Source organism: Neophocaena asiaeorientalis, unplaced genomic scaffold, assembly GCF_003031525.2.
Source record: "Neophocaena asiaeorientalis asiaeorientalis breed wild unplaced genomic scaffold, Neophocaena_asiaeorientalis_V1.1 scaffold120, whole genome shotgun sequence".
NCBI classification, from domain to species: domain Eukaryota; kingdom Metazoa; phylum Chordata; class Mammalia; order Artiodactyla; family Phocoenidae; genus Neophocaena; species Neophocaena asiaeorientalis.
Window position 1 is genome coordinate 972,726 of NW_020185322.1, and position 22,524 is coordinate 995,249.

Genomic DNA, 22,524 nt, shown 5'->3' on the forward strand with positions numbered 1-22,524 from the left:
TTTGGTAATTGCAATCATTGTTGCTTTTGTTGTGGTCATCCATTTACAATGCTTGGTGCCAATTTATTTATCTCTTGTAAAAATAAAATACAGTGTGTGTGTGTGAGTTGTGAGCAAAAAAAAAAAAGAAAGCAGATCCACATGAAAATGAAGTTTAAATGATGACCAAATGGTTTGTTTAAGGTATTAGCCAATTGTGCATTATTTTGTTACTCTCTGTGTGTATTAAAGTATTTGTGTCAAATTAGAAAAAGAAAAAAACCCAAAAACCTAATAGTACTACTATACTATATAAATACATGTTTTATATATTAAATATAATATATATTTAATATAAGTACAAGTATGATATAAATATATAATACACATATTATAGAAAAAAAAAAAGAGTCATGTACCAAAATGTTCATTGCAGCTCCATATACAATAGCCAGGACATGGAAGCAACCGAAGTATCCATCAACAGATGAATGGATAAAGAAGATGTGGCACATATATACAATGGAATATTACTCAAGCATAAAAAGGAATGAAACTTGAGTTATTTGTAGTGAGGTGGATGGACCCAGAGACTGTCATACAGAGTGAAGTAAGTCAGAAAGAGAAAAACAAATACCGTATGCTAACACATATATATGGAATCTTAAAAAAAAAAAAAAGGTCATGAAGAACCTAGGCATAAGATGGGAATAAAGATGCAGACCTACTAGAGAATGGACTTGAGGATACGGGGAGGGGGAAGGGTAAGCTGTGACAAAGTGAGAGAGTGGCATGGACATATATACACTGCCAAACGTAAAATAGATAGCTAGTAGGAAGCAGCCTCATAGCACAGGGAGATCAGCTCCGTGCTTTGTGACCACCTAGAGAGGTGGGATAGGGAAGGTGGGAGGGAGGGAGATGCAAGAGGAAGAGATATGCGGACATATGTATATGTATAACTGATTCACTTTCTTATAAAGCAGAAACTAACACATCATTGTAAAGCAATTATATTCCAATAAAGATGTAAAAAAAAAAAAAGACAGACATGAAAACAGAGTAAGTGATGCTTTGGCTTCATAGAGATGAGTAAACAGTTAACAGTTATTTTGGGATATGACCATATGGGCCCCTCCTTTTGTCCAAAAAATGATTCAAAGGTATCACAATCATCACTACAATGAGGTGATAGGAGCGCCGAGAGGGAAGAAGAAAAATGTGAGAGACATTTAAGAAACACAGGGGTCTAATGTTTAGAAAACACATCTGCTGTCCTCTGAACAGCTAAGTCAGTGAGCACTGTCACAGGACACCTAGTGACCCAAATTTCTCTGAAAAGATTGCATGTCTTGATAGTGAAATCTCTGCTGCAGGATGTACTAGGTCAGGTTTTTGTTTTCTTTTTCATTACAGAAGTTTCCATCACTTCAAGATTACAGAGTAAATACAAACTACTCGAATCCTCATCTTCAGTCTAAAGATGCAAGTGACTCGAATCACGCTAAGGGCCTTTCAGGTAACTGAAAATAATAACTTCTAAATATCCAGTGACAAATTCCTGGCCACACCGAAGAGTACAAACTCAACTATTTTAAGTAGGCCCAGGCCCCCGACACAAGGGGAAAGGAGGACACAGGGTGGCCTTAGCCATCTGTTAAATTAATAATCCTTGAATTTGTGACACATAACAATGGAAGATATCATGCGTCCTAGTGTTAAGGATATTTTAAGGGGAGATTCTTGGCCACGGTGAATTTCAAGCACCTTAGTTGATTTGAGAAAATATTTGTTGAGTGGTGAGCCCTTCCATAGAGAATGCCTATATATTTAAAGCATATGAAATGTCATTTTTACTTACCCTACTGTCTCTATATATATCGAATACAACTGCAAAGGAGAAAAAATCTGAAGTTAGTAACGAACTTCTATTTTCATGATCTACACCTCCTTTTGAAAATTAAAATGCGTTTTATTATTAGTTACTCAAAGGACTTCCTGCTTCTACATCTCAAAACTTCAAACGTAAAAAGGCATCCTGCAATGTTTTACTTATATAATTTTGTTTTCCTTTTCTCTATCCTCAGCCGTAATCCCTTACGTTTAAAAATTCAAACCAAACACCAACATCGTCTCAACCAGTTTACAATTAGAGACAGGTTATCTATATCAGAGAAAGGAGCATCAATCACTAACTGCTTGATGGGGAATAAAATGGGTAAAATCTGCAATAGAAAAGCACACTATCTAGCCATGCTTAGGGCATGATTCATCTTTTTTAAAAGTCAAACCTGCCACAGACCCCGGGCTTGGCAAGTAGAAAAACAGAAACCATAGCAGATATAATTTGACAATGCATGAAAATTGTCTCATACACAATACTTTCAATACTTACTTTCAACTCTTAAAAACAACTCACAAATATTTACTTTGTAACTGGTGCTATCTGATCATTCAAATAAAAATCTAGAAAGGTAGATCAGTCAACTAGCTAATTTAGTCCTAATAACAGAAGCATGTGGTTCTCTGTAGATAGACCCTTTGGAATGTATAATAAAATACCTCAAATGACAGGAGAGAGAACCATCTCAGTATTAAACAGGGACTCTGGTTAAATAACGTAAAATTAACATGCAAACCCATCAGCCATACTATCATATAATAAAATGCTTAAAATACAGTATTTTGAATCCAGTTTTAAAATATGTACCACCGTGAAATAAGGTTCGGTAACATTATGCATTGCATTTCACTGGGCCAATAAAAAATACTCACAGTCTTCATCTAAGAATTTATACTGTATGTGTTTCTTGAAAAAGTCTTGTATGCATCTGCAAATCTCTTCCTTTTGTTTAGAAATATGATCATAATATTGTGTGTAGTCCCTTTGAGAAATACCTGACAAGAAAATATTTTATATTTCATTATTACACAATATTCTTTTCAAAAACACCAATATGTGATTTAAACCTCTTTTTGAGGAAACCATTAAAGTAGATCGAATGAATATGGCATCATACATTAGTCAGCATTTTATATAGATATAAAGCTTATCAGTTGTAAAGGTTCAAATGGCTAGGTGAACCCTACAATTCCATATTGCCATGCATTCTTACTTTAGAAACAGTAGTTATTTTTATTTAGTACAATGGGAAGAATTCAAAGTCATAAAAATGTTTCTTATGTAAAAAGTGAAAGAAGCAATTTTAAACCTACCCACATAGTCAACTGCTGCTTCTTTGATTTTTCCAATGAACTGTCTAAAAATTCGCATTCTTTTCCACTTTCTTTGGGAAAATGTAAAATACCCCTCACCATACGTCTTCCATAATCATGCTGTACTTCACGGTCTATTTTCCTTGTTCATACATGCTATCCTGCCTTCACAAGCCTGATGTTTCAAGCCATGGAAAAGTAAACATTCCTTTCTTCAGAGTGACTTGCTGACATTATTCCAAAAACACTAAAGGGAGTATTGTAAGAACTCCTTTAATCTGCTCTAGACCTAAGAAAAAGTTCTCTGCTCTGAAAGAAGGGCTTCCAACCAATTTCTTAATCACATGCCAACATGACTCCCTTCTTTAACTGTACTTAATACTGCAGTGTGTCTTTCAGAGATATATAACAATATTATACAATAAATTCAAACAACCCCAGTGTATTTCAGGTAAGTTAAATGTCAACATCACATTCAATAAATAAATAGTGTTGATCTGATTCTGTTCAAATCACACTTTTCTTGGTTGAAAATCAATTCTACCTCATGGAAAATGTGCTTAGACAAAATAAGAGCAAATTATCTACAATATTTAGCTTGAATAAATCATAGCAGACAAAATAATAACCTCAGAGGAAAGAAAATGGGTGGCTTTTAAAGCAATGTACTTCTTTGCATATTTTCTCTTGCTAGAATAATAAACAGTGCTTCAATAATAGAAATAAATGTTCAAAAACTGGGCTTTTTACGCTGCTTAAAATAAGCAGTGTATTGCTAGTAATACCTAGGAAAGCCCCAGAGAGAAAGCAGGTAGTATTACACATATCCTGAGAACAGTACAGGCCACCACTTTCATCTCTGGAATCCAGATTGACGTGATTCATCAACAAGACTATTTTCTGTGGAAACAGAATCTGGCCTCAGGACCCTTGTCGATACAGCATTCCAGAGAGTCAGTGCCAATTGGTTAGAAGTAGCATCTGAGATAAAAACTGATTGTTACCCTTGTCTTAATTACTAAGTAATTTATTTCCATCAAAAGCTTGTCTTCTTTTAACAGTTACTTTCAAAGGTTTAAAAAAACAAAAAAAAAAACACAAAAACCTCACCAATAAGCTTATTTTCCTTGACAAAACATCGGAACTCAGCACCAGGAATTAATTCACACCATTTTCGAAGAACAAGCTGTAGACAAAGGAAAAAAGGAACACAACTATGTAACAAGAGAATATTTACTAGTCTAATAAACAATTTTATGTTGAGACTGTATCTTAACAATTGCCATTATCAAGTGTTTTGGTTTTTTTTAAAAAAAAAGGCATCATAAAACATTCCTGACATGATATGTAGGGAACAGAGCTATGATCTATTAGTCTAACAGAACAGGGGAAATTGTATTAAAACTCTTTATGACAAAATGTGCCTTTGTCATTTATTTACCATTTTGGGAGTTCTGAAATAACATACAACTCAAAGGATGATATAGTCACATCTTATCATCATTGGGCCATAAGTTTCCCTATAATTCATATGTTCTTCACTCCTTTAAGAACATCAAAAAGTAAAATAATTTCCAAGTTATCTACCTTAAGCATCATTCTGTAATACTCTGATAAAATTATTACGGCTTATCACAAAGACTCACCAAAACCCTTTCATGATTTTCCCATTATTTTAAAGTAATACAATTCTACCAATGGCCCAATTCATAAATGGGTTTATTACTATAACATTATTTCATATGTGCAAATTCTCATATTGTTGTAATTTATAAATAGTACAGTTGACAAATGTATGCTTCTGAGTCTGGTTTTAAAATGTTCTTTGGAAAAAACTAGTCTTGTCCTTTTGAAGTATTAATTGTAATCAATGGCAAGAGCCCCCAGCCTCCCGAATCCTGGCATACACCTCTTTGCCCCTCAAGACCTAGGAGATAGGACTTGAATTACTCTAGGCCCCATTCCAGGAATCCCCCCAGTGGGCCCTGTACCTTCCCATGCCACCCAGTTTCTTGTACATAACATTCGAGAGTAAGCCCATACCCCATGTTGTACTAGGATAATCTGACACAAGTCTCTCTTCTAAGGGTGAGCAGCTGGGTCTTATTCATCTTTGCGTTCCCAGCACAGGTATGTAATGCCTAGCAGGTGCCTAGGAAATGTTTGTCAAGTGAAACATGGAATGGTAAATATTTAAGATAAGCAGCCACTAAAAAACATGATATAAAAAAAATTTAATGAACTGTGAAAATGCTCATACTATGTCATAAGTGAAAAGTGGCACATAAAGCATCTTATGGAGAGTGTGTATATGCGCCCAGGTGTGCACACGCACACACACACACAAACACACACACACACAAACATCTCAAGAAAGGGAAGTTAAAGGTCAAAATGCTAATAATACTGAGGATATCTGGGTGGTAGGCTCCTCATATTTTCTTGTATTTTTAATAGTAGGTTGCTTTCCTTAAAAAAAAAACTGTCGTGTTAAAATATGTCTTAGAAATTTGAAGTGCGCTGATTCCAATTTTCACTATTGTGAGCTCTTGGTCAAGCTCTGTATGCGCCACCTTTTTAAAAAGAACCTAATTATTAAATGAAGAATCCCACACTAAAAAATTACACTGTTGTTACCTATTAAAAGTTGATACTGGCAAATATATTTTCTGACAGCTACAGTAATTTTTATGTAAGCAACAAATGAATATGCAATTATTGCAAACTGACATTAAGTTTTCGGAAAATTTGCATTATCTATTGAAATAACGTTTTGGACAGGTAATACAAACACTGTACTTGATTTTTTAAAAAAGGTAAAAGGTGAGTCTTCCCCCCGAATAGTGTCTCTGTCCTCCTCCTCACAGGTAACCAGTGCTGACAATTTCTCATACATCTTTCCAGAAGTATTCTATGAATACATGAGCACATAGTAGGTATCTTTTTAAATACACACAGACGCAAGCACATGATACCTAGGATTTTGCTTGCCACTTCTTTCATTTTAATTACTTTCACTTTCCTGGGCTTTTAAAACTGGGTTTTAGGGCTTCCCTGGTGGCGCAGTGGTTGAGAGTCCGCCTGCCGATGCAGGGGACATGGGTTCGTGCCCCGGTCCGGGAAGATCCCATATGCCGCGGCAGCGGCTGGGCCCGCGGGCCATGGCCGCTGAGCCTGCGCGTCCAGAGCCTGTGCATAAACCCTATGCACTAACATGATGATGGCATATTCCCCAAAAAGCAATAAAAGAGCAAACTGCTGGTGAAATCAATCTCGGGGACAGATGATGACATTACAACAAAGATTACGTCTCAGGGCAAGGCTAGGAAAACAATCTTTTTCATTTTTGTGTTTCTAGCACAAAGTAATAAGATATAGCAGGTGCTTGATAGATGTTTGTTCAGTGAAACAATAGATATGAATGTATTACATACACACGATTAATGTTATAAAAAATGTTTAATGACCTGGGAAAATGCTAATATATTACATACCCCTCACAAACGGTATGTAACGATCTCAATTACAAGTGCTAAAAGATGTAGGAATTGTTTGGTGGCTTGGTGAAGAGTCAATTACCTGTTCACCGAAGATATGCCACTATATACACTCAACACACTCAGAATTACTTAGTACAGTAAGTCAGTGGACAACTTTTGAAAGCATGTGTATATACAAGTGACTGGAAGCAAACAGATGACGAAGAAATTAAACTAACAACATCCAAGAACACTGCCCACTTCAGGTGTGTGTGTGTGTGTGTGTGTGTGTGTGTGTGCGCGCGCGCATTGTGTATACCTTCAAACCAGGAAAACATGGGTTTGCTATTGGGGGACGGGGGAGGGAGTTGCTGTGTTTCAACTCTTATTACTATTTCTAATAAAGTTTTCCACTGTCCTTTTGTTCTTACTTCTATATGTAATCTGTAAAGTGAGAGAACCATAGAAAAAATTTTAAAAAATGGTAAAATGGTGGTGACTACTTTTCCTTGTAAATCAGGTTAAAAAGCTTAAACAGGTTAAGCTGGATGGTATGAAGGTGTTTGCTTCATTTCAAAATATGTATAATATTCCACAGTATGTACATACTGTGTATATACTGTATGTGTATGTACATAATACATGCATTTTATGTGTATATTTCATAAATTTAAAAATTCAATGGCTCTAGGTTCCCAGAGAAATTAGTCCAAAAATTTGATTCATTTCACTTAAGAATAGAAATTCTCAATATATATTCATCTAGAATTATCCATTTTATTCAAGATTTATAAAAAAAGATTCTTACCTCATATTCCATACACGGATCTGGGGAATCATCAGTACAATGAATAAATCTTTGAGGGAAAGAAAGGCAATTGAATCTTTATTTTATGGTTGTCAGTTTATGCATACACATTACTTATATTTACTTATATTTAAAGTGGGAGTAAGGTTTTACTAAAAGCATCCAGAAACAGGAGACTAATTCAAATTCAATGAACATTTATTAAGCACCATTCAGTGTCAGGCGTTAGCCTAGGCACCCTGAAATGTTATTTGTTATTTCATTTGTCCTCAAAACAACCATATGAGCTACTATAATCTCCATCTTTCTGTTAAAAAAAAAAAAAAAAAGGGCTAAAACTAAGGAAAGAGCACATTTAGTGACCAAGCCAGGAGTATAATGCAAACCCACTCTAGATTCCAAATGAGGGTGAGATGGCACTGTTTTATAGTTCTCACTGTGCTCTTCATGGCTGAACCAGAAGTCTAGTTCTCTGCTGACATTAACTCTGCCACCTAAAGCCACAAAAAGTTCATCTAATCCTTCTCCCACATCCCATTTAAAAATAGCTGACAGAAGAATTATTCATTCCTCCATTAAATATATTCCTTCCTCCTCTAAAAATCCCCAGTTTCATGGACAATTTTTCACATCCTTTATTAAACACCCACCTATGCCAAGGGCTGGCGAGGCACTGGAACACCAAAATGACAAAGAGTCCCTTGTCCTTTAGTCTGGTGAGGAAAGCCTAACAAGTACCCAAAGAATTTCAAAACACTGAAAATAAAAATACTGTGACGGCACAAAGGAAACACTGATTAGCTCTTCATGTTTGGGGGGAGGGGCTTCATCTGACATGAAGAGAAGGGTCTGCGTTTGAGGCAAAGGGAGAGAAGTGAGAACTACGCACAGGACTGTCAGTACTGATGGGTGTGGAGGGAAGAACTGCCAAAAGATGTGGCTGGAGAGAAATTTTAGACAAGAAGGACTATCCAGATCATGAAGGGTCTTGTTTGCCTACGCAGAGAGGTTGTGGTTTATTATACAGACAATGGGGGGCTAAAAACGTTTCTAAACATGAGGGAGATCATTGCACTTAGGTTTTAGAAATATCACAGGTGCCAGTGGTGCTGGAGAGCCTGGGGGAATGGGTGGCAGGTTGGGAGGCTGAGAGCCCAGTTGGAAGGCTCATTGCAACAGCCCCAGGGAGAGATGAGGGGCCAACTAATGCGAAGGCAGAGGAGAGGGAGAGGAGAAGCTCTATACAAAGATATTTAGGAGACAAAGTCAGGGCTACTTGGTGCCTGATTGAAAGCACAGGATGAGGGAGAAAGAGGCCAGATGACTGGGGTGGCTGCTTGATGACTCGCTGTATAATGAGGCAAATACCATTCACTAAGAAGGAAGAGCAGGTGATGTGGATGAGGAAAACATGGGAGCTAACTACGTTTGGGCGGGTAGTGCTGGAGAAGTCCTGGGAGAACCACAGAGAATGTCTAGTAAGCAACTGGAACAAGGAAACTCAAGAGTGGGTGGAGGTGAAAATAATTATCTGAAGTAATCGTCCTACTGGTATAAGAGCTAAGGTCAAGGATGGAGACGGAAGTGATCAGTCAGCTCATTCAGATAGAAACCTAGGGAATACCAACAATTCAAGAAGCAAAACAGGTGGTCAAGAGACATTTTCATGAAAAAAATACACAAGCAAAACAAAAAATAGTTTTAAAGACGTCTTAAGCAATTTACAAGTAGAATTAAATTTGAAAAGCTTTTAAATTTCCCCGAATGTTTGATTAGGTTGGAATTCTCTGCAATCATTTATGATTTATACTACAAACAATAACAACACAAATAAGGTGGTTGGCTAAAATCCTCAGAAAATAAGAACTTTTATTGCCACTAACAGTCGGGCACTGAATGACAAAGAAAGATACACACAGGGAGCTTTGTTAAAAGGCAATGGGCTTTCTCCGTATTAGTGAACAGGCACCAAGTGAAGCATGTACATCTGCTATCTCATTTCATCCTTGCAATAATCCCTGAGAAAGTGCTATTATTATTATCCACATTCATCACACAAGGAAACCAAGGCTCCGAAAGGTGAGAAATGAAGTCAGTGGTGGGAAGTGGTCACTGCGCCACCAGGGAAGTCCCCACTTTGTACTTTTATGTGCTTTTTAATTCCTCAAAATTAAAAGTTAAAGTAATATATATTTAATGTGATAAACATAATGTTAGAAATAATACAGAAAAGCAGCAGAAGAAATGAACAATCACTGCTGGGAAAGAATCATTGTGAACATTCCAATAGTTAACATTGTATTATGTTTTCTCATGTATGTTTTAAAATATGAGGTTGTACTGTGTAGCTTTGTGACCTTTTTTATTATTTAAAAGTATACTGTATTGTGAACGCTTGTGAAAAATTCTTTTACCACACAATTTTTTATTCCTCATAACACTGTCTGGATTTTTGTCATACTTTTCATCTTTTCATTTAGAATTTAGAAAGGAGTTGAGGGAAAATGTTTTAAGGATAAAATGAATTTTTATAATAGAATTCATAAATGAATTAGTGTTTTTTGCTAATTAAAATATTTAGGCTGTTAAACCGGAAAAAAAAAGGTGAGGGACTCTTTTACAATAAAGAAGAATAGGACTTCCCTGGTGGCGCAGTGGTTAAGAACCCACCTGCCAATGCAGGGGACATGGGTTTGAGCCCTGGTCCAGGAAGATCCCACATGCCGTGGAGCAACTAAGCCAATGCGCCACAACTACTGAGCCTGTGCTCTAGAGCCCGCGAGCCACAACTACTGAAGCCCGCACGCCTAGAGCCCGTGCTCTGCAACAAGAGAAGCCACCCCAGTGAGAAGCCCACGCACCGCAACAAAGAGTAGCCCCCGCTCGCCGCAACTCGCCCACATGCAGCAACAAAGACTCAACGCAGCCAAAAAAGAAAAGGACAAAGTGTACATATAGCGCTTTTATAATAAGAAACCAAGTTTACTTTAAAAGTTAATATTTTACATTTTGCAGTGTATACAAAATATCAAATTATGTTGTATACCTGAAACTAATATATACTGTTAGGCCAATTATACAATTTTTTAAAAAGTTAGGACTTCCCTGGTGGTGGAGTGATTCAGAATCCACCTGTCAAGGCAGGGGGACACAGGTTCGAGCCCTGGTCCGGGAAGATCCTACATGCCGTGGAACAACTAAGCCCGTGCGTCACAACTACTGAGCCTGCGCTCTAGAGCCCGCGAGCCACAACTACTGAAGCCCACACGCCTAGAGCCCGTGCTCCGCAACAAGAGAAGCCACCCCAATGAGAAGCCCGCGCACCACAATGAAGAGTAGCCCCCGCTCGCCACAACGAGAGAAAGAAAGCCCGCAACGAAGACCCAACACAGCCAAAAATAAATTAAAAAAAAAAAGTTAATATTTTAGCTTTCAATTAACCAGTAATTCTTATCATGATAAAACTGAACTGCCTATCTTTTTTTTTAAATTTAAATGTATCTAAAATATACAAGGGAGGGCTTCCCTGGTGGCACAGTGGTTAAGAATCTGCCTGCCAATGCAGGGGACTCGGGTTCGAGCTCTGGTCTGGGAAGATCCCACATGCTGCGGAGCAACTAAGTCCATGTGCCACAACTACTGAGCCCCTGTGCCACAACTACTGAAGCCTGCCCACCTAGAGCCCATGCTCCGCAAGAAGAGAAGCCACCGCAATGAGAAGCCTGAACACTGTAACGAAGAGTAGCCCCCGCTCACCACAAGCAGAGAAAAGCCCGTGCCCAGCAACGAAGACCCAACGCAGCCAAAAACAAAATAAAATAAATTAAATAAAAAAATATATATATACAAGGGAGATGGGAGGAAAGAAATGACAAAGGAATTCGAATAAACAAACACTTCCAAAACACACGTCTTCATTATCTAAATTTTTTAATGCTTCTATATTCCTACAAATATTGATTTCAACCCTTGGTTAATCCTCATTTGCTACTTTAAAACAGGTATACATTTTAATACACATTTGCATTCTACCATCCCATAACATTATTTTTTAAGCGGTGATAGGTTTAACATGTAATGTTAAAAACCTTGACTAGTTTCAGAAGGTAGATGTGAGAACATATGTGCTACATGAGATTACTGTACAAGGCTTTTTCTTATTAAGATGATTAATCAGATGGTCAAGTACAGTCTCTGAAAGGAGAGGAAAGTGCAGAGCCACCTAATTAAGACTGAACGTGAAGGTCAACAACATTTTTAGGAGCTCAGCTGAAATACCGCAAAAAACACTGTATGAATATTTAAATTCCATTTATATTCTGGAGGAAGTAGATTTAAAAAGCAAAAATGTGTTAAGATATTTAGAGTATTAACAACACTTGAATGCTTACAAATCCTTATATAAATTACGGTTCAAAAATTCCAGGTTACATCAAGAAAGGAAAAAGAAAGAAATCCTTAAATCAAGGCTTCTTACTACACTGAAAATACTAGTAGAAACAATACTAGCGGAAAATATGAGTATCCTAACAGAAATGATAAAATATCTTCAGTCATATCAAATATAAAAATGTTTGTATTATTCCCTTAACTGACTGAACTAAGAACACAGACGATCCAAACACTTGCATCTGTAATGGAGAAAAAAAGCTGATTCTCTCATTTCCAAAAATAACAGTTTCTTAATTGCTAAAAGAAAGCAGGACCTCAGAGAGGTAACAGCAAGTTAAGATCAAGGAAAGCAATTTACAGAGAAAGAATACTGAACTGCTAAGTCTACTTTAGCTTTTGTTTCTATGAACACGTACTTTAAAAGTCATGGTAAGAACTAGTATAAATTCTCAAATCCCAACTCAGCATATAATATAAAATTATAATACATGTTATAATTTATGAGCAAAAGCAAGAAATATGTCATAATACCTAACACTTCCCCTGTGTTAACAAACACATTTAAATAACACTTGAAAAATTTGCCTGAATTATGAAATAATATGGAATCATTCGCCATCACCTTGGAATTTGGGCAACTGTTAAGAGAATTCCTCAAGTTATAACCCGAAATTAGTCTAGGTCCAGATTGATAAGTGTCCCAAACAGATGAGAAACAATACAGGCATCTGCATTGTTCTATATCCATCTCCACCCTCCAGGACCCAGGCCCTTCCCAGCAGAGGTAGGACTAGATGAAACAATATTCCTGTTTAGAAACCTGCTGACAGTTTTACTGCTGTTTCTTTCCACAAAATTTGCCTTTGCTCTCTGGTTGTTGTTTTTTTTTTACATCTTTATTGGAGTATAACTGTTTTAAAATGGTGTGTTAGTTTGTTCTATAACAAAGTCAATCAGTTATACATATACATATGTTCCCATATCTCCTCCCTCTTGTGTCTCCCTCCCTTGCACCCTCCCTATCCCACCCATCCAGGTGGTCACAAAGCACCGAGAAAGCCCCCGTACAGCAAAGAAGACTCAACGCAGCCAAAAATAAGAAAAAAAAAAAAAAAAGAAAAAACTTCAAAATAAACACAGGTATTATTGGGACATCGTTGGTGGTCTACTGGGTAAGACTCTGCACTTGGGGAACTAAGATCCCACATGCCAAGTGGTACGGAAAAAAGCAAAAACAAAAACAAAAAAGACAAAACCCACAGATGTTATTAAATAATTAATGTCATATAATCTACAACGTGAATTACAAAATAAAAGTATTCTTGGGTACAATCACGGTAAAGACCGAAAAAAGCAAAAAAACAAATAACCAAAGGTCTACTCTGTTGAAAGCTACTATGAAATTATGCCAGTACTTTTCTTTTTTTTTTGCGGTACGCGGGCTGTGGCCTCACTGCTGTGGCCTCTCCCGTTGCAGAGCACAGGCTCCGGACGCGCAGGCTCAGCAGCCATGGCTCACGGGCCCAGCCGCTCCGCGACATGTGGGATCCTCCCGGACCAGGGCACGAACCCATGTCCCCTGCATTGGCAGGCGGACTCTCAACCACTGTGTCACCAGGGAAGCTTTGCCAGTACATTTTTAATATATTTTGCAGTGAACCAGTTAACAGGAATTTTGGAGACCAATATGTTACATACAAAGTTTTAGAAAGAAGAAGAAAAGAAAGAAAGGGGAAAAAAAGATCCTAGCCTAAAACTGTAAGAACTGTGCTGAACTGCCACTGACGACTGACAGGAATGTAATCTTTCTTGTCTTTCTTTTACTTCTACCCAAGCTACTTTCCAAGTCATTCCCTCAACTTAAACCTCAGGTTGCATGTCCTACCAGCCAAATGGTCTTACTATAAATAGGCACATTCATGATGCCCTAAACATGTCTTAAGATGGACATACTCTTTTCTGTGAACTTCTTAACTGTGATCAACACATAGCTTTTATCATGATGTTCCAACTATTTCACACGTTGAAAGAGAACAAAGGCAATACGTTCAATGGTAAGGATGCCCACGTGTGGAACTAGGGGAATGCAGACAATGAGAAAACTATGGATGTAGTATATGCTTTGTTACAAGGAAAGAAGGATACGTGTATCTGATGAGCTGTGCTACATTAAGAAATACACTGAACTAGAAAGAGCTCCATGGAAGTAGAATCCAAGAGACTGCTCTAGTGGAGAACACTGAAGTTAAAGATGAATCCTATTTGTTACGGGTGAGGTGTTAGATTCTGGCATTGGAGGAACAGACTTACAGTGCTACCAACTTAAATTGTGTGAGTTCTCTAGTGCGGGCCAGTCAACGTGGCAGGAATGGGGGAAAGAGAAATCACAGTATTAGTAAACTCGGAGAGTAATAACTACGTGAACTGACTCCAGACAACTTAGGTACCGCCTAAATACACTAAGGTCACAATTCGATCATTCCTATCAGAAAAAACATCATCATTAAAGCTTTATAAGGTGGCAGTACACAAAATCACAATGCTTTAAAGTGGCAGACTCTTTACTGCCTAGCTATTCACTAGGGCACATCCTCATTCGTAAGCTTTCCTAAAACGTTGGAAGGTTACGGTATTATACCTCACGGAAAACAACTCTTAAGTATATAAGGAAAAAAAATGATGTCAAGGGCAGAAATAAAAAAGAAAAACATGGCCCCCAGGGAATATTTAGCACAAAGTTCTGGTGCTGAAGATTTTACTGCTCACTAGGATCTAAAATGAGAGTTCAGGTACACAGATTCCATTTTTTACATCTCACTGGTGGTGGAAAAGGAAAGATAAAAAATGATACTGAATTAAGGGTGATTGGGTGAGTTCATTAGAATTTTCATAGAATTCTTCAAAAAGAGAGAAAATATGCTCTCTAAAATTATAACAATCTAACAAGACATTGTAAATCAGCTACACTTCAATAAAAAATACAATAAAATTATAACAATCTAAAGTGAAAAACTGTCACCTAAATAAATGGGCCTTAAAAATCACAAGGAATAGGTTCTGTTACGTCCAACTTAGGCAGAACATTTTACTTCTGAAACTGTTTGCTGCTGAATTTTAGGATTAATAGCCAGTTTTGTGATAATCTTAAGAACAAAACGTATAAAAATTGTGCTGATCATAACTGTGCTTGAATTACTAAGACAAGTAAACTTTCCTGGTATCTAGTAACTCTAACTTCCTCAGTCATGAGCCTCTCAGAGAAACAATGGATTAATTCTCTCTCTGCCCTTTCTTCTAAATGCCAATTGAAGGCCAGATATTTTTCTTCTGGCCTTGGCCTACTGAAGTGACACCTAATCAATAACATAACCAGTGAAAGCAGCCTTCTGACTCAACAAGTCTAATTACACAGAAAGTTCATCTGGGCAAATAATTCACTCAGCAAGTATAATGCAGACAGATTATGCTAATGGTGTCAATATTTCAACCTCCACTTTTTAAAGCTTCTTGGGTACAATAACCACTTGACAAACAGAAAGAATAAGAGTACTTACTAGTCCATGTCAAATTACAACTGTGGCAGACAGTACTGGTGGTCTACCCTCTAGCTATTCCCAACCTTTATCCTTGCCAACAAAATTCTGTGACTGTTCGGAGGAGGACAGGTGGACCTGTGGAATCCCAGGGATGCACATGTACATCTAAGTGCACAGCCCTCGAGGCGTGGGCCTGCACCCGCAGCATCAGGGTCACCTGGGAACAGGTTAGAAATTATATTCTTGGGCCCCACTCCCAGCCTAGTGAATCAGAAACTCTGGGGGTGGGGACCAGCAAGCCGTGTTTTACCAAATTCGCCAGGTGACTCTAATCCGAGCTAAAGTTGGAGAGCCTCTGCTCTAAACCAATCATGGCGTCTCTGTTCCCTCTGCCAACTACTGGATGAGGCTGAGTAACTGTGTGACTGTGAGCCTATCAGGAAGTCTCCTGGGAAGCTTCCAGAATGCTTTACTTGCTCACAGAGAAGAATGAGAGAAATTAGATGCAACCCCTCATATTTTTGACTAAGATATAGTCATCTTCATACCATACCTGCAAAATACCAGCCACCTTGTAACCATTAGGTGATAAACCCAAATACCAAGCCAGTAAGCCAAGGATGACAGAGAGAAAGACTGAAAGAACTGGTCCCTGGTGACCCTGATGAGCTGTGACTTAACCATTATAGATGGAAATAGCCCATCTCCAGACTCCTTGCTAAATAATGTATTTTTAAAAACACTGTGTGTGAACTCTTTTTGGTTGGCCCTCTGTTAACCTGTAATCCTAACTATAACATCTTTGTTTCTCTTGTTGAAGCAAGCTCCCAAAGAGTATAACATAATTTTCATAATATTACATAATTTTATGTACATAATTATATACTATAATATTTTATCTTTTATCACATTCTATAATATTTTACTTTGAAGCATTTAGAAAAGAAGGAATTTATAACTTTATTAAGTGAAAATACAGAGAACATTTAGAATGATGTTACTGAAATTATATTCTGGTTTTGGTTCTATTAACTAGTTGATGGAAACAAATTACTGAGCAGATTCAGGCCTCAATTTTCTAACTGACTGAAGAGTCAAATTAAATCACTGATAAGATCCTGTCCAATTTAAAGTATTGTATTCTTAATCTTTAAGGGGTCCAGAAAGGCCTCTGTGACAAAAGTTCGTCTTTCATTAAAGACCCAATCAATAGGGATTTTTCTGGAGTAACAAGACTTATCGTTACGCAACTGACTACCGACAAAGATTTCCAGAAAAGGTGACTGTGAGTACCACCGGTCTGAAAGGCTGCGAGCTCAGGGCTTGGTGTTTATCCTGCCAACTCCCAATTATTTACATGAGGAGAAAGATGGTATTCTGTGGATAAACACTCCTAATCCAAGGCCTCAAATGTACTTGCTGATTTAACTTCTTCCCCATGCAAAAGTCAAAAAGTACAAAACGCAAAATGACTGACTGGTATTTCTACCTTTCACTGGAATCGGGGCTAAATTCATGTAAGACAAAAAAGGAGAGGTGGGCTAAGAGGAGCCAGCAGGCTGCTAGGGTGCAAAGATGATTTAAAAGCTATCAACCACAGAGAATTAGAAGTGATTTATAATTTTTGGAGAGGAAATGTCCTCATATACTCACTGCAACTAACATCAAAGGTGCATAAAAATCCATATCAAATGAATTAACAGGTACAGAGTATTTTAATGTAATATATTCCAAGGCCTCTTTACAAAAGCATTCAATATCAAAAAGCTCTACAATGGCAAAAAAAAAAAGAGAGGGCCACGACTTCCTCTAATCAGAGGGTGTCTCCCGGAACGAAAATGCTGCTGCATTGTTACTAACGCAAACACCTCATAACACCTGTGCCAACACGCCCATAAAAGGCTGACACCTAAATGTCAGAACAACATAAAGCTTTTTCTGTAAGTGAACCAGAAAAACCAATACAGGTAAAGTCCTTTTATAATAAACTAGCGATACAATCACACTCATTTATTATTACTTAACTTCGTTTTCTTAATTTAATACTAAAACCATATGCCCAAGCTGCAGAACCAGATGCAAAAGAGATGATGCACAACTGACTTGTAGGGAATGTATTTTCTTTATGCCAGGCTCCTCTTCGAAAAAGGATTTGAGGCTGAAAGGGGATGAATGAGCAGGGCAAACTGAACTGGATGGATGGGGAAGAAGTGGCATGCATACATGATGTAGGTATGTATTCACCCGTGTACCTGCTTAGTTTCTGGATTTTTTTGATATGCTTTATTTTAGAGATCAGATAAAAGGATAGTTTAATTGAGATTTCGGATTTAAAATGGGGTAGGATAAGACATCTAGAAGAATAACTGCTGTTTGATGACAGAACAAAAGAAGCATAAAGAGATCGCCTACAGTGCAGCAGTGCAGGTGGGCTGTCTGCCTGCGATGAAGGATTAGTTACAGAGTAACTAGCAGAGGGAAGAAAACAGCAAGTCCACGTCTAGGAATTTATCCTAAGGAAAAAAAATCAGGAAAGCACGCAAAGATTTAGCTCAAGGATATTCACTGCAGGACTAAGAAGAAGAGAAAAGAGACAAATAAGAAGAGAGAACTAATGAAATAAATGATGCTATAGCTGTCCAGTGGAATACTCTGAAGCAAGTTTAAAATAATGATGTGTTTAATATTTAATGACACATAAAGATGTTTGATATATACTGATTAAGTGCAAAAGCAGCCTCATAAGCAATATGAACTATATGATCCCATTTTTGTTTTAAAAAACTGGAATACAGTTAGAGACAGGTGTATCTATATTATACCTATGCACAGACAGAATCCTGGAAGTATATAAAACCAACTGTGGCGAGATCATGAATGCTTTTACATTTCCTGTTTTTGTTTAGCTATAGTGCCCACTTTTATTTTTCTATGATAAGCATATATTAGCTTTATAATAAGAAAAAAATTACCACTATATTTACTGGGCAGATACACAGAAAGCCCTTGATATTTAGGGATATTCATTATACAGCATTAGCTGTCAATGGAAAAGAAAGGTTTGCTTTAATAGGTCATTTGAGAAAATGAAACAGCCTTGGTATGTGGATCTGTTGTTTACGATAGTACTAGAACTAATGGAATTTCACCTGTAGAAAAACTCACAAGTACTGAAACTACTGACATAAGAGAACAAGAGACATACTTACGGTTGGGTGAAGTCACGAGTGATGAAATCAGAACTCTTGAACAGTAGGAAGATGTCGCTGAGCGTTTTACATTTCAGAGAACTATTCATTGCTATCCAGTATGCGTCCTAAATAATAGAGCACATGCTACTTAGTATATATTCCAAGTTAGTTGCTATGAATGAAGTTCAAGCCTATAGCCAAAATCAACAATGCATATAACCTGAAGGGGATGAAGAAAAAAGTCAGGTAAGAAATTTTAGCTATACTGTCAAATGTCAAGTTACAGTTCTAAACAAGTAACAGCATCACCACTGCATGTCGGATACTCAGTTTTGAACCAAGATGTTCAGGTTCTCACCTTTCAGCTCAGGCCCAAGCACTGCCCTATGTCTTCCTCACTGATGATGAAAGAAGGGGATAAAGAGATATCAGAAATGCTGACACTTCAGCTAGAAGATTCAGGCATAAAAAAACAGCCTGACCAGCGACTAAGAAAATAGAGAACCTTCCTTTCTGCCTGTTTCTGGGGAGAGACGGCTGGAACCCTGAAGTTGGATGACTGCAACAGTTAAGACCCATGTCTATCAAATCTGGGAGGGAGGAGGTGACATACTCTGAACCATCACAATTTTAAATGGTGAAAGCCTCAAATATATGCACCCAAAAAAAGTAAGAAGAGCAGACACAGGAGGCACAAACCTCAGCGAAATATGCCTAAAAATGATAGAATAATTAAGTAGTTTAAAAAACGTACTTCTCCCATAGACAGATCAGACACAGGACAGTAATTGAGAAAACTAATGATTGCAAAAAAAAAGTCCAGTTATCCACACTGTATGAAAGAAAGCACTGGAACACAGTCGGCACTCACTAAATAAAAAATAAATGAAGGAATAACTTAAAATCACAAATAATCTATGCATTTTAACTAGAAAGCCTCACGCCAGATCAGTAGTCAAGCACAACTCAAATTACTGCTCATAGATAAACTAAAAATGAGTTTCAATAACTTCTTTATAATAACTTCTTTAAAATTTCTCCAAATGAAAAAGGATGATGAACTTCTGGTTAAAGATGGTATACTGAACACACAAATTTAACTCCACTAAAACAACAGTATATACATAGAAAACCATGCAACTGAATAAACAAGACGGTTATTAACTCCAGGGAAAACAAAATGTTGAATAAGAAAACACAAGCAATGTACGGTATGTATCAGGTATGTACGTAGTGTTTGCATAAACATAATACGAGAAACACTGAATACTTGTCTAATCAAAGTATGCCATTCTGATGATGAGGACAGTGGAACACAAAGCAGTGGGGACAGGCCTTCCCTGGTTGCTCAGTGGTTAAGAATCCGCCTGCCAATGCAGAGGACACAGGTTCAAGCCCTGGTCCAGGAAGATCCCACATGCCGTGAAGCAACTAAGCTCATGCGCCACAACTACTGAGCCTGTGCTCTAGAGCCCGCGAGCCACAGCTACTGAGCCTGTGCACCTAGAGCCCATGCTCCACAATGAGAAGCCACTGAAATAAGAAGCCCATGCACCACGACAGAGAGTAGCCCCCGCTCAATGCAACTAGAGAAAGCCCGAGCAGCAACAAAGACCCAATGCAACCAAAAATAAATAAATAGATATAAATAAATAGATAAGGTAGATAGATAGATAGATAAATAAATAAATAAAGTAGTGGGGACAGGAGATGAAACACAGCTGAACCTTTCTGTTCTAAAGCAGGAAGTCAGTAATAAACATCTAAGACAGAAGAACAGAGAAGTAGAGGAAAAGAACAGAAGAAGGTACTAAAATATTTGAAAACAGCTGCCTCTGAGCAGTGGGAAATAGTGAAGCAAAACGGTGTCAGAACTGGCTGATTTTTGTAGGAAGCTTCCAGATCTTCTGAAAATTTAAACTATTTTGTATATGTAATACAATGGAATATTACTCAGCCATAAAAAGGAATGAAATAGGGTCATTTGTAGAGACGTGGATGGACCTAGAGTGTGTCATACAGAGTGAAGTCAGTCAGAAAGAGAAAAACAAATATCATATATTAACGCATATATGTGGAATTTAGAAAAATGGTATAGGTGACCTTATCTGCAAAGCAGAAATAGAGACACAGATGTAGAGAAAGGGGGAAACAGGTGGGGTGGGATGAACTGGGAGATTGGGATTGACACATAGAGACTATTGATACTATGTATAAAATAGACAACTGATGGGAACATACTGTAGAGCACAGGGAACTCTACCTAATGCACTGTGGTGATCTGAATGGGAGGGGAATCCAAAAGGGAGGGGATATATGTATTTGTATAGCTGATTCATTTTGCTGTGCAGTAGAAGCTAACACAACATTGTAAAGCAACTATACTCCAATAAAAATTAATTAAAAAAAACTATGTTTATGTGTCACTAATTTTAATAAGTAAAAACAAAAATTAGATTAAGTACAATTTATCATTCATGTTAGAATAAGAAAAGATAAGCACATGAGATGATTTTTTGAAAATGCAGATAAGTCTTGATTCCTTAAATGAGCCTTGCTGACATAAAATTGTTTTCTACTATAGTAGAAAAAATAACGAATTTTCCTTCAGACCTTAACTTAAAAAAAAAATCTTGTCAATGAAATGCTGAAATGATAAAACACAATTTAAGAAAACGTCAGGTGATCTGTCAAACCGCTGTTTCTAGATCCTACGACATTTTAATTTTTATTACCTTTCAATAGAGAAAAATCTCTCTGTCAAACTGAACAGGTGAAGTTTTGAAAAGGGTAGAGAAAGGCTTTTCTCAGATTTCTAGCGCAATCAGCAACACAAGAGGTTGAAACTGTCAATTGGCAAAATATACAGCATTTCACAGACCCAGGGAAGTGCACTGCAAAATCAGGAAAATAAAATAACAGAGGGAAAATAAAAATAAATTCCACGGAATTCCCTAGAATTAGGAATATAATCAGACCCTCTGTGAGGATATAAAGCGAAATGGAATAGCAAAACAAATAATATTCACACAGTGAGAGATTTACTGATGTGTTCCTACCCTTGGGGCACTCCAGTTAAGCTTTGGAAATACACTGCCCCCCAGGGAATTGATAGCTTCTTGGACTTTAGTGGTGAACTCAGGAAATTCTGGTGCCTACAGAGAGAAAGAAGAAATCATTTGGGCAAGTCAGTATCATCACAACAAATACAGAAAACAAGATCAAAATCTCAAAGTTCAACACTTCAGGGCGTAAAAAATAATTTAGAATACAAATTACTATCAGAATTTCTGAACTCAGCTAAATAAAATCAATGATCAAATAGCATTTATCTGAAAAGGAAAAAAAAATAACAAGTGCCAATGCCACTTTCCAAAACAATCAAGACCCACAAAGCTGAAGAGACAGATGTTACAAGGCACCTGGGGATGTGAGGAAGGAATGAACGGTTCTCTTAGCACCTATAAAACCAGTATCTATTAAATGAAGAGAGACAGATAGAGTATCACCTGTGCATATACTCCAATTCTCAGAAATAATACCTCGCACTTAAGGGCCAGAAGCCTTTCCATTTGCAGGAAAAGGTTCTTGGACGTTTCCCCAAAAGGCTTCATGAGAATAAGAAATAAATTATGCGGTTAACTGTATTTAAACGCTGCTATTTCCAGATAAGTTTTAATATAAACAAAATTTAAAAATAGGACCTTGGTGAAGTTAAAATGTTCTTTCCTTTCTGGTTGATTTTAAAATGCGTATTTTTTTAATTTTTATTTATTTATTTTTTGTGTGGTACGCGGGCCTCTCACTGCTGTGGCCCCTCCCGTTGTGGAGCACAGGCTCCGGACGCCAGCGGCCACGGCTCACGGGCCCAGCCGCTCCACGGCATGTGGGATCTTCCCGGACCGGGGCACGAACCCGTGTCC

At 37.5% G+C, this 22,524-nt stretch overlaps 1 protein-coding gene across 1 annotated transcript in view; it reads right to left on the bottom strand.

Annotated features, from left to right (window-relative positions):
• The window catches only part of CDC123 (cell division cycle 123), a 51,244-nt gene that overhangs the window by 12,597 nt on the left and 16,123 nt on the right, over positions 1-22,524 (bottom strand). The window contains exons 5-10 of the mRNA XM_024734185.1: positions 21,661-21,756; positions 18,620-18,726; positions 7,483-7,531; positions 4,306-4,381; positions 2,755-2,877; positions 1,841-1,869 (exon numbers count right to left, since the gene is read on the bottom strand). Of these exons, the coding sequence (XP_024589953.1) occupies positions 1,841-1,869; positions 2,755-2,877; positions 4,306-4,381; positions 7,483-7,531; positions 18,620-18,726; positions 21,661-21,756 (480 nt within the window). The remainder of the gene's footprint in view (positions 1-1,840; positions 1,870-2,754; positions 2,878-4,305; positions 4,382-7,482; positions 7,532-18,619; positions 18,727-21,660; positions 21,757-22,524) is intronic.